The sequence below is a fragment of the Mirounga angustirostris genome, unplaced genomic scaffold (assembly GCF_029215605.1).
Source record: "Mirounga angustirostris isolate CCGP_5_RB_7025 unplaced genomic scaffold, mMirAng1.0.hap1 SCAF_4, whole genome shotgun sequence".
In the NCBI taxonomy this organism is placed as follows: Eukaryota; Metazoa; Chordata; class Mammalia; order Carnivora; family Phocidae; genus Mirounga; species Mirounga angustirostris.
Genome location: NW_026991712.1, coordinates 77,011,700 through 77,025,581, shown reverse-complemented (window position 1 = coordinate 77,025,581; position 13,882 = coordinate 77,011,700). Strand labels below are relative to the sequence as shown.

Below are 13,882 nucleotides of genomic sequence, written 5' to 3'. Positions count from 1 at the left end.
ATGTCTTCCTAAATTTCAAGAAAATATTTAAATTTAAATGACATGTATTAAAGTTGAAATCATTTAATATCTGAAAATAAGACAATTTCAATACAAATTTTATGCTTTACTTCCTTTTCAATACACTATATGTTCCACTGTGGCTATATTTTTTCTGAATTTAAAAATAACTTATTGCTTTTATCAATTGTGTTAAAATCTTAATAGGTTTCCACTACTTTTTAATGAATCCAAGAAAAACACATAATCAATCCCCCAAATTAAATTCTAAACCACTAATAAGGAATTTCCTGACACCAAAAGCACAGACATGCAAATGCTGCCAAAAGCAAAAATGTGAATCTGTTTGTTTGTTTGTTTGTTTATTTATTTATTTATTTATTTAGCGAGAGAGAGAATGAGAGAGCACGAGAGGGAGGAGGGTCAGAGGGAGAAGCAGACTCCCTGCTGAGCAGGGAGCCCGATGTGGGACTCGATCCTGGGACTCCAAGATCATGACCTGAGCCGAAGGCAGTCGCTTAACCAACTGAGCCACCCAGGCACCCTGTTGTTTTTTTTTTTAAGATTTTTATTTATTTGAGACAGAGAGAATGAGAGAGACAGAGAGCACATGAGAGGGGGGAGGGTCAGAGGGAGAAGCAGACTCCCTGCCCTTTCTTTCTTAATTTCTACACCCAATGTGGGGCTCAAACTCATGGCCACAAGATCAAGAGTCACATGTTCTTCCGACTGAGCCAGTCAGGTGCCCTGGAGCTTATATTCTTAAAAAAGAAATATCATTTAAAAGAACCCCACATAATCACTTAAATTATGACATAGGCTAAGTACAACATGCTAAGAGAAAATAAATCTGATCTGATCAAGACTGTAAAATCAGAGAAAACTTGTTTGTGGAAGTGATGTCTCAGTTAAAACCCTTGCCTCTATACATCCCTTGGCAGCCAAACACATAAAAATATAGGAGTGAAAAGTTGCTCCAACAGCCACATATCACCTAACTTCAACAGGTTATCCCTTGTCTCTCATGAGCACATTTAAAATTATCTTATTATAGCCAGTTTCTCTCAAAGCCATTCACTCAGGCAAGCCTAGCTGACATCCATGGCTCTTAGGGCCTTGATTTGCATCTGTTCTACAGTTTTGTTCTGAATATGTAATACACTTATATTAAAATGTATGTAGGAACATCAAAAAATATTCACTGAGGAATAATTAAATGAGAATTTGCCTCTCAATGTCAAAAAGGACTATAGTACTTCAGGTATCAATATCAAAGAAAAACATATTTTTTAAAGATTTTTATTTTATTTGAGAGAGAGAGAGAGAGAGAGAGAGAACGAGCTGGGGGGAGAGGCAAAGGGAGAGGGAGAAGCAGACTACCTGCTGAGCGGGGAGCCTGATGCGGGGCTCAATCCCAGGACCTTGAGATCATGACCTGAGCCAAAGGCAGACGCTTAACCAACTGAGCCACCCAGGTGGTCCAGAAAAATATATTTTTTAAAAGTAAGAGTATTATGCTTTAAAAGTTAAATTCTAAGAGCTATGATAGCTGAAAACATTAGCAAAAGCTGGGAATAAATTAGGGGGAAAGAAGATGGTTAGACAAGGTACTTCTATGATCACAGGATGCCAAAAATTAGTTTTCAAATTTTCAAAGGAACAGTATAGGACTTGTCTACTAAATTTTTTTCAGTTTGGGTTCAAGAAACCCTGGAAGAGTCAGCCCTGGAAAGCAAACAAAAATATAGGAACAAACAAAAAAGGATCAAGAAATGCTTCTTCTATTTTTTAAATAAAATAAAAAAGTACTATTAGCTCCTTCATCAAGCAACTACACTTCCAGAAAAATTACTTATCCTTGTATTACACAACTCCATTTGCCTAATCCAATGCAGATGAGGATAACATCAGCATCAGATTTTTTTTTAATACAACCAAATGCAAAACCATTCATTATAGCTGCCTGACTGTAGTAGAGATATTACACACACACCCCTCCTCCAAGAGATTTGAGAGTAAAGAAAGAGAGAAAATAGATTATCTAGATAAGAAAACAGGAAGTCCTGGTTTATTCAATCAGAGAAACAGTTATAAAATCTGGAGATTTTCTTTTTCTTTTTTTTTTTGACAGAGAGAGACACAGTGAGAGAGGGAACACAAGCAGGGGGAGTGGGAGAGAGAGAAGCAGGCTTCCCGCAGAGCAGGGAGCCCGATGCGGGGCTCGATCCCAGGACCCTGGGATTATGACCTGAGCCAAAGGCAGACGCTTAACAACTGAGCCACCCAGGCGTCCCTAAAATTTGGAGATTTTAAAGGAATGATGAATTCATAAAATTAAAAACAAAAAAATGACTAATACATCTGACTATGTCAAAATTTAAAATTTCTGTGTAACAATCTTTATAACACTATCAACAAAGAGACAGCATCTGTATTATTTACAACAGACAAAGGATCATCTAGATTATATATAAAATAAATTCTTACAGAAACATTAGGATAAAAAATTGGCAAATGAAAATTCAGAGGAAACAGATGGCAAATACTGATATAAGGGAAACTGCTCTTCTCAGTAATTACTGGGAGTGTGGACTGATTTTTCCTTTATGGATGGTATATTATAACATTACTAATTAATATTTAAAATGCACAAACACTCTAGAGTATAGCCATTCCATTACTGAAGATTGTCCTTAAAGAAAATACTAGAACATGCACATAATGGCAGACATGTACTGGGATAGTAAAACAATGTTTGTAACAAGAAAAACTGGAAGCAACCTAAATGACCATCAAAAGGAGTCTGGTTAAATAAATTATGTTTGACTCATTCTATTGAGGGTTAAAAAAGAATGATATTGGAGAAACAACAAAAAAATCAGAAATTCAGAGCTGTCTCAAGTGATGGTAAACTATAATTTAATGGTAATGCAGACCAAGCTTCCTGTGGCATTAGTTACTAGAGATGTAAAAAAGCAGTGAAGGAGAAGGGCCAGGATCTAGGAGGAGGAAGAAACCTAGGGAGGCCAGTTAAGCAACTAGAAATGCTTTGCCCTAGAGACAAGTGCTGATTCCTGAAGAGGAGTCCAAAGCTAAGAACTAAAAAAAGCAATCCTTCTGACATTCTCAAGGAGCTATGAAATAAGAAACTGGAGATCAGTGCCAGCCAAAGGAAGTGAAGATGGAAAACACTTTGTATCATTAGTACCCGGAAAAGCTATATCCTATGGAATAAGAGTCTACAAAAGCAGACTGTCCATCACAAGGACTGGAAGACCAACTTCCCATCACCTAAATCCCTGAGGTTGGATTAAGATGATATAAGATTGTGATAACCCCTACCACATGTAAACAAATTCTCTCTAGAAGTGTTATCTTAAGCTTCATATTTCCTGTTTTTATTTTTTTAAGATTTATTTGTCAGAGAGAGAGAGAGGGGGAGAGCATGAACAGGGGGAACAGTAGGCAGAGGGAGAAGCAGGCTCCCTGCTGAGCAAGAAGCCTGATGTAGGACTCCCAACCTGAGCAGAAGGCAGATGCTTAACCAACTGAGCCACCCAGGCATCCCCTGGGTTTTTCTTATTAAAAATAATTAGGCACATGAAAAGGCAAAACCACATGAATTTAAACTATAGGAAACAACAGAAAATATCCACAGACACACAGGCACAAGTAATGGAGTTACTAGATATAGACTTTTAAATTACAATATGGTTAATGTAATCAAAGAGATGATGAATGGGTCTGAGTATCTTGGTAGATAATTTGAAACTATATAAACAAAAGAACCAAACTGAAACTGTGGAGCTAAAAAATAAACAAAAATTATAAATCAATAAGTGGGTTTAATAACAGCCATTCACAGCTAGAAAAAATTAATCTGGGTCAATACAAAATATTTGGAATAAAGCACAGATAGATATAATGATGGGAAATACAGGAAACAAGGGTAAATGGAAAGAATGAGATGAAAGCTCTAATACATGTGTGACTGGAATCAATGAATGAGAAGGGAAAGAGTAAGGTAAAGGCAAAATTTGAAGAGAAACTGGGAATTTTCCCAAAAGATATGCCATTAAGCCACAGCTTCCAGTAGTACTACAAGCCCAATGCAGGAGAAATACAAAGAAAGCCACATCTTGTCATATTATAGTAAAACTGTTAAAAAACAAACCAAAGGCAATGTGTTAAAAGTAAATCACTGACAGCCAATTAGATTCTATATCGAGAAAACATCCTTCAGAAACAAACATGATTTAAAGAGACTTTTAAATGACAAAGACTAAATTTGCCACTAAAGGATACTATAGGATACTTTTTTTTTTTTTTTAAAGATTTTATTTATTTATTTGAGAGAGAGAGAGACAGAGATAGTGAGAGGAAGAGCACGAGCAGGGAGGAGAGGGAGAAGCTGGGAGCCCGATGTGGGGCTTGATCCCAGGACCCTGGGATCATGACCTGAGCCGAAGGCAGATGCCTAACGACTGAGCCACCCAGGTGCCCTACTATAGGATATTCTAATGCATATCAAACTTACAAGGATGCATATGTTACTTAAAAGGAAAAAAGCTAATATGGAAGATAGAATAATAAATAATTTTTAATGATAAATTTTTTAATTATATATATATATATTTTTTTAAGAGAGAGCAAGTGACCAGGGCTGGCGGGGGCAGAGAGAGGGGAGAATTTTAAGCAGGCTCCATGTCCAGCATGGAGCCCCACATGGGGCTCAATCTCACAACCCTGAGATCATGACCTGAGCCAAAATCAAGGGTCAGATGTTTAACTGACTGAGCCACCCAAGTGTCCCCCAAGTTTTTAAACTTTAAATTTAAATGATAAAATAATCCGAAGGGCAAAAGCAGAAAGGGATAGAATTGGAAGAAAAATTAGAAATAAAAAATTAGAAATAGTTGACTTAAAAACAAATAGTAATTATATTAAATAAATGGATTAAATATTCTAATATTCTAATCAAAAAATTTCTCAACTTACTTTGAGGCCATCATAAACTCGGTGCCCAAACTTGACAAATACATACCAAATGAATAATACATACACACAATATAATTCAGTTTGCCAAAATGTTACACTCAATTCAGAAATACATAAAAAAGACAATATATTATGACCATGTTGAGTTTATTTCAAGAATCTAAGGATGGTTCAAGATTAGAAGTAGACTATAACTTTCTTAATCTGATAAAGGGTTTCTATTAACACAAAGAGAAAAAACTAACTACTAGAAACATTATAATTGTGAAATACCACTTTCTATAGATCAGGAATTAAACAAGCACACCCACTATCACATTCTACTCAGCAATGGTACTAGGGGATTCTAAATCAGTCAAAAGCACAAGGTAAAGGGGTTCAGGGGGCGCCTGGGTGGCTCAGTTGGTTAAGCGACTGCCTTCGGCTCAGGTCATGACCCTGGAGTCCCGGGATCGAGTCCCGCATCGGGCTCCCTGCTCGGCAGGGAGTCTGCTTCTCCCTCTGACCCTCCCCCCTCTCATGTGCTCTCTCTCATTCTCTCTCTCTCAAATAAATAAATAAAATCTTTAAAAGATAAAGGGGTTCAGTTCACAATAAGGTGGCTGGATCCAAAATCAGGAGAAAAAAGAGAGTCTGGGAATGACAGATAAATTCAATTAGGAAACTATAAAAATGCAATAAATATTTTAAAATTTATTTTAGAAGAATAAAGCAAGGATATACACATTTTATCTACCCGCAACACACTGTGTATAATGCTATGCAAGTAAAATAAAACATTTATACCCATTTATATGTTCTACAATTGGAGGAAAAATACTGGCAGAGGAACATTAAACTAGAAAAGTGTGTGTTAGAATCAAGATTATGCAAGTCAACTCTTTTGCTGTTTTGCCAGAATGGATGGAGGACCAAATCATTAGTGTGGCAGAAAATGTCTAGGCTAACCGCTCTTCGCAATTCCATCACTTTGTTTTGGTTATAAGTCTGAGAACAGAGTTCTTGGAACACTGCATTAAATTAGACCTAAAAACCTAAGTATTAGTAATCTCTAAGATTTTATATTTTCCTCCTGTCCTTTACAAATCTCATGTATTCTTCTTCTTTTTTTTTTTTTTTTTAAAGATTTTATTTATTTATTTGACAGAGAGAGAGACAGTGAGAGCAGGAACACAAGCAGGGAGAGTGGGAGAGGAAGAAGCAGGCCTCCTGACGAGCAGGGAGCCCGATGCGGGACTCGATCCCAGGACCCTGGGATCATGACCTGAGCCGAAGGCAGACGCTTAACGACTGAGCCACCCAGGCGCCCTCTCATGTATTCTTCTTTAGTTTTCTGAGGGGGGGGAGCAGGAAGTACTCAGATGTTTAGTACAATGACTGCTTTATCATGTTCCTTCCACAGGTTTTTTCCCCAGCTGCTGACAGCATTTTCACGGTTTATCTTTCAGCTACTACCTAAAGTGGCCTCAGCTCATTTTATCAAACCTGAACATTAAGAACGTCTCTTCTTCCTTATTACACGGAAACAATACTATTCATTAACACTAATCAAGGATGAGGTAAAAATGATGGTTTAAACAAGTTGATATTACACATAAAATACTGGTACAGAGAAACGACGAATTGCTTTTCCTGAGAGAAGTCTGAAATGAGTACCTGAGCGAGTTCCTTCTGTTCATTCACCAGTCGGCTGCAGCTAGCGATCATCTGGTCCAGGGCATAGAGCCGGTCTTCAAGTCCTTTAATGGCTTTCATGTTCTGATTATCAAGTTTGGCAATAGTTTGACGGCATTCTGCTATAAATGGTCGAATAATCCTTGGATCAAGCTAAATGACAACAGAACATATGAATGCAGTTTTCAGCAAATAGTTTAAAATATATTTCTCACTATTTTGACACACAGCTTCAGAGGAAAAAAGTTGAAAAATATAGAGAAGTAAAAGCATGGGGAACCTAAGTTATACTTTCACAAAATTGAGAGCAGGATAATTATGTTAATAAAAAATTACTGATTATATTAGAATAATTAGGAATATAGTGCCAGGAATTATAACCTTCCAATCAATGCCACAACTTAATCAATCCTCAGTATCACACAGAAAATGTTATTTTCAAGGTCTTACAAAGTAAAGCAGAGTTAAAACACATTCTTTGTTCAGTCTTAAAACTCTAATTTCCCTCAAAACATATCAATATCTTCAAAGTGACTTCCCTCCTGGAGGTATCTTTACTATCAGTCTCTATCTCCTAAAGGAATTTGCTTGATCAACTCCACTTTTTTTTTTACTCTTCAATCTCTCCTGTTTCCTGGCTTTATTTCTACAAATTTTCTGGAATTCATGGAACCTAATTTCTCTCAACACTGTTCCCCTTCCCTTGAAAGAATACACTGTGTTTTTATGTGTAGTCTCCATTAAAATCATTCTGCCAAAGATCACCAATGACCTCCTTTCACTTGAGGCCCTTACACACTGAAAACAATCTTTGACAAACTCTGGAAGCTTTGGGGTACTACCTCACTGGTTCCTCCACGGTACCCTTCCCTGGCTCTTTCTCCTGTCTAATCCATAAATACAGATAATCCAGAAGGACTTTGCGCTCAGCCCATTTTTACTATTTCTTATATGATTTCAGCATTAAGCATAAATTTCTATGGAGCTCCCCTTTTGTAATCCCTGATTCTTCTCACAGATTTTCAGCTTGTGTTTCTGACCACTTACTAATATCTCCATGTGAGTATCAACCATGTTATCTATTATTATTAACTCATTATAGTTGTCTTCTGTTGAAATCCCTAAATGGCTTCCTTTTGCCTACAATGACATCCAAAAAATATAGCATAGTAAAGGCTTCAGTGATTGGATACCACTAAATCTTTCCAAGGCCTATCCTCTTTTTCAAACTGAATTACCAATTACATCCAGACAAGCCCTGTGTTTCTCTACCTCTGATTTTTCTTCATACTGATCATCCTGCCTAGCTGTTTGAAAGCCCATCTTTGCCTCTACATAAGGATCCTAGTCAAATACTGCCTCCTTCATGATGTCTTCCCTGATCTCTACAATCAAAGGACCATAAAATATTTAATGTAGTGTTTGGTACACAGAGAACATACAAAGGCAGTTAAAACTGAACTATTTTATTGTTATTATCAATAATCCAGTGTAATTAATAAGAGGCTGCATTTGCAACACTACAAAAAAGTTAACAGAGCCACTACTTATATATAGACAGCAGTTGCCCAATATAAATGAAGACCTTACATACGTTAACATTTTCTCACTTTTCTTAATTTCACCGTAACTGAGTCCAATCTGCACACATTTCTGATCCAAAGTATTGTACAAACCAAAGATTAGCTATAAATCATTAAGGTGATAAAGGGCTAAAAAATATTTAAATAGATTCACATTTTTAGCTTGTGCAAAATTACAACTACACATGGGCTTCACATAGCAATGATTTAAAGAAGAAAAAACAAACCCCAAACCAGGGCTCCTGATTATAATTCTGTATTTCATAATTCATTGAGAGTGTAATACAACTACACTGATAAGATGGAAGAGTGTTTTGTAAATCACTTGAGTAGCAGTTACATAACTTGATTTCCTAAAATCTTATTCTACTTAATATTTTATTTCATTTGTCCACAGGTAATAAAAATTAAAATTTCTAAATGGAGTCTCTGGAGAAATTTTTTATTTTATTTATTTGTCAGAGAGAGAGAGCAAGCGTGCATGCGCACAAGCAGGGGGCGCGGCGGGCAGAGGGAAAAGCAGGCTCCCTGCTGAGCAAGGAGCCCGATGTGGGGACTCGATCCCAAGACCCTGGGATCATGACCCGAGCCGAAGGCAGACGCTCAACCGACCAAGCCACTCAGGAGTCCCTCTGGAGAAATTTTTAATGATTTTTTTTTTTAAAAGATTTTATTTATTTATTTATTTGAGAGAGAGAGAGAGAGAGAGAGAGAAACAGCATGAGAGGGGATAGGGTCAGAGGGAGAAGCAGGCTCCCTGCTGAGCCGGGAGCCCGATGTGGGACTCGATCCCAGGACTCCGGGATCATGACCTGAGCCGAAGGCAGTCGCTTAACCAACTGAGCCACCCAGGCGCCCAGGAGAAATTTTTAAAAATACGTATTTTAAACCACAAAATTCTATTAATAATTATTTAGGAAATTTTCAATAATTGAACACAGTGCTACACTAATATTTTACTCTTGGGCTTTTCCATTGATATCTAGAAAGATTAATATTGTTGTCTTAGAAGAGAAGAAACTAAAAATTTTCTTACCCTCTTCATTCTTCCCATCCCACCTCTAAATCCACGCTCACTGCACAGAGCAAACAATAATATTTCAATAACAACACAAAAATCCTGAATGAAATACTACAACAAGATTCCATAAATTATGCTGGTATTAATCTGAACAGCTTAGAAATGAGCTAAATGTGTATATTTCCAACTATTAATCATCAGATATACAAATGTTTGCCTTTTACAGTATAACCTGAACTAGAATATCCAAGATTCATACGAACACACTACAACCTAAGAAAATATGTGAGTACACAAAAATGCAGCAACAATTCTAAATTTTACTTGGTATACGAGGGAGAAAACTAAACAGGTCATGAAAATGCCATCTATTAATCCATCCAAGTATTATAAAACAGAGGATTCAAATGATGTAGGGATGACACGAGTAATAAATGAATGGAGGTGCCAGGATTCGAGCCCTTATGATGCCCAATCTTAGGCAAGTCCCATAATGCCTATGTCTTGACTAGTTTCTTGAAAAAGATCTTTGATTTAGGCAGTTGGAAATACACATTACAAATACCACTGAAACTGGGATTAGTATGTAAAAATGATGCCTTTAAACAGAATCTGCTTTTATAAGAAGAACATCAAACCTTGGCACATTTTAAAATTCACTGGCAAATAGCACTACTACTATCAGATGAATCAAGTAGGTTAGTTGTTATGGGTAATTATATAATAAATGTGAGATAAAAGGAAGGCATCTCTGATGAGAGAGAAGTCCTATACTCAGTTTAATCTATCTTTAGAAATGCCATCAGTGGCAAAGAATAAACTACCAAGAGGAGGAAAATATTAATCTAATAAAAAACTACGACAAGTGTTATTTATTACACAGTATATCCCATGAATACAGTATTCCACACTGTAAAATACAGGCAGAAATATATAAACAAATATATAAATTCTTCAAAATGTGTTTTCATTGCTTTTGAACAAAAATTTTTTAATCTAATGGGCATGCACAACTGAAAAGAATGCTTTATTATATATAGACAATATTTTAAGCTATGCTAACTCATTTTATAACAAGTGACTATAACCAAATAAAAATTTATATTTTGCTTTCATAATATAATGGCCATGTAATCTATCACAAAGACTTCAGATACTCTTGGTATGTACTATGAAAGTAAATATTAACTTAGGTCAGTAATGTGACACCCTAGTAATAATACTACAGCTAACTTCTGTTTTCTGTAGATATAAATTCTTATGAATTTTCATTAAGCCAGAAAAGGATGATCATTGTTTCTTCTCTCTTGTCAGGTAAAGTGAATAAAAATGATATGGCTGTGCTGGATTTCATTTAAACATGCAAATGCAAAGCCAATTTCAAGTCCTTTTAAAAGGGAATTCTCCTCATAGTCTATAACCCCTATTCTGACTCATGCAGAATTATATATATACTTCAATCACCCTAATTACAATCATGTACCTGACTTTCCAAAATCATGAATTAGAATTCTTAGGCTACTAAAATGTCAACATTTTAAACAGGAATACTAGTTTTCATTCCTTTTAGGCAGTAATCTTTGCATAATATATTACATACTTCCATGCCCTGGCAAATATCTTAATTGAAGCTTTCTTTGACGACAAATAATAAATGGCCAAAAAGAAATGCCTCCTTTAAAGGATGTCATCAAGGAAGTGGAAATTTAAAGAATTAAGAAGAAACCTAGAATTTATTTAAGTTTTTCATTTGGAAAAGGTATGTGCTATTTTCCATGCATTCCAGACAATGCACTGCCTTTCTCAATACTCAAAGAACAAGTCTCTTTTCCAATTAAGTGCCCTTTTAAAAAAGGTTAACTATCGTGGCAATTATCTTTAGACAACAGCAGCCTTCAAAATACTATTTTGTTTTTACTGTATAACTGAAACATGTGCCCATCAACTTCCTTTCTGAATTCAAAGATTTTCTATCAGCTTATGGATCATTTATATTTTAAAGATTTATTTATTTTAGAGAGAGAGAAAGAGAGAAAGAACGTGCATGAGTTAGGGAAAGGGGAGAGGGAAGAGAGAATACCAAGCAGATTCCCCGCTGAGTGTGAAGTCTGACATACGGCTCAATCCCAGGACCCTGAGATTGTGACCTGAGCCGAAATCAAGAGTTGGCCGCTTAACTGACTGAGCCACCCAGGCGCCCATGGATCATATTTTAAGAGATATTTATTTCCAAGGTCTAAGAGTTTTTGGAAGTATATTTAGAGAAGAACTTAATCCAAAATACAAGCCAACTATAATTACAAAATACAACCAAGAACACAATGTTGGAATTTTGAATTTGAAAATATCTCAGGCAGATATAGTATTTAAAACTTCTTTTATAAGTCAGAAAGAAGTTCCCTCTAGGGGGATGGCGATTAGAAAGATGCACACAGGATTTTCAGAGAGATGAAAATGTTCAGAATCTTCTTTTGGGTGGTGGTTACTCTGTGATCTAACCACTCAAGAACCTGTATATTTCACTGAATGTGAATCGTTCTCACCAAAAAAATTTCTCATAGGAGCCTGAGCCAAAAAAACCAAAATTTTATCTTTAATATTTTTCAAAAGACCTTGAAAGTTCTATAGCATTTATAAATATGAACATCTGATCCATTATTAACTTAAAAATATGGTAGGCTAGAGGTGGCCAAATATTACCATTCACCTATTTTCAGAGAGTGCTCCATACTTACAGCACAAGAATGAAAACATTAAGACCGCTCAAGTTTTACCTAGCAGATGAAAGCGCCTAACTGCAGGAACAAATGAAAGGACAGGAGATATTAAAACATCTAAGTAATATTACAAGGTCAGAGAAAAATATATTTCAAAGTGCTACCACCAAAATCTATAGCATTTGAGTAGACACTTCAACGCTCTGCATTGCAGAAATTTTATGTATATGACCTTTAATAGTCTTCACAAATTTACTAACAATTCATAAATTAGGTTACAAGTGAAAAGATTTGATTTGTCCAAGGTTGAAACCTTGGTTATGAAGTCTCACATCAAGGCTCACTATTTCCACTATAACGTGTTACCATTCTCCCATTATATAAAACATTTGGTATAAATAATATAATTTTGAGTAGTTGAAATGACCCAAGAAATATCAAACATGACTTACTCTGCTCATGGAATCAAAGCATTTCCTGACCAACGATTCCACATCATTAGGTCTATCTTGAACATTTATCCAGTCTAACAAAGAAACATTAAAAAAAGGCAGATCACCGTCTTTAGCATCTACTGAAGTTTCATCCTGCTGGACAGTACTTTGGCAAGATTCCCTAATTTCTTTTCCATTTTCAGCATCTGTGGTATCTGGGGCTATATGTTCCACTGACTTGTGAAATGAGGTTAATAAGGATTGGTTAGTTGTTCTAGGCATATCAGGAGAGAGCACCAGTTCAGTGGAGGTTTTCATTTCAGCCTTTTCTGAGCCTTCATGTTCAGGTAAAGAATCCAGTCTTCCCAAACATTCCCTGTAACTATGTCTGGTTAGGCACTCCAACAGTGGAATCTTGGCCATTACTGAAACCGCAGTTCCTAAACTTAAAATACAAAAGAGCTGTCAGTAAAATTATGGAACCACTCTAGTTAGAGAAATAGCATTTAATTATTATACACACAAATATTACGACCTCTCTATTACATTATGCATATACAGTCTATGTTCTTTAAAAGAAACCTAGATAGATAATGGTATCATTAACACATTAAAATACCACTCTCAAGTAAAGGGAGCCAGCTTGTACTAAACAAGTGTACATGTGGTTTTCATCAAACCTTAAGATATAAAAAATTTGAAATAAAAAAAAAAAGATTTACCACAGCAGTCCCTTAAAGTATGACTTTAAATCAATCAAGTATTTTTTGATAAGTTGAAAGCACAGGATAAAATTAATAATCCCAATAAAGATTAAGGTAACTCTCACATTCATTATACCCTATAGACAAGTAGATGCATGTTGTCAAAAGGCATGGGGAAGATGAACTATCGATGATTTGATTTCTGTAGAACATTTGTGAAATGACTCAGGCTCCTATGAGAAATTAACATATCTAAAAGAACTTCCCAAACAACAGTTACTTGAAAAGGTTGTTATATAAACTCTTTCTAGTCTTAAGTAATCATTCCCTTCCTTCCCAAGATCAGTCCCACTGACAAGGCCCAAATCTTCTAATTCACACCACAAAACAGAAAAATGTGAATTAATGAGGTTCATTTTAATTAAAAAGAAAGATGTTACTTCCCTCCAATTCAATTCAAAGTAACAAAAAACGCAAAAACAAACTAAAAAATGATTGTAAAAATTGAAAGCATAAAGCATACACACAGACAACAAAGGGCTATACTCATGCTGAATTACTGCTATTATTTTTACATTCATTATAGCCCTTTTCAAAAACAACCACTGGCTATCAGATGTGCTTACATGTAAAGAGCCAGAAAACCATTTAAATGGCTTCTTTCAATCTCAGCAAGCCTACATCATCTGGCAATATTTAAAAAGGAAAATAAAAATTTCCTTGATTGCTCAATGTTTGAAAACTTTTCCAT

General features: G+C 35.7%; 1 protein-coding gene across 7 annotated transcripts in view; it reads right to left on the bottom strand.

The window, feature by feature from the left end:
* Positions 1–13,882, bottom strand: part of RB1CC1 (RB1 inducible coiled-coil 1) — a 92,969-nt gene that overhangs the window by 45,657 nt on the left and 33,430 nt on the right. For all 7 annotated transcript variants that reach the window (XR_010410709.1, XM_045896559.3, XM_045896563.3 and 4 more), the window contains 2 exons: positions 12,446–12,872; positions 6,655–6,825 (listed from right to left, as the gene is read on the bottom strand). Coding sequence is in view for 6 of the 7 variants with exons in the window: in XM_045896559.3 (XP_045752515.1) it covers positions 6,655–6,825; positions 12,446–12,872 (598 nt within the window). In the remaining variant the exon portion in view is untranslated. The remainder of the gene's footprint in view (positions 1–6,654; positions 6,826–12,445; positions 12,873–13,882) is intronic.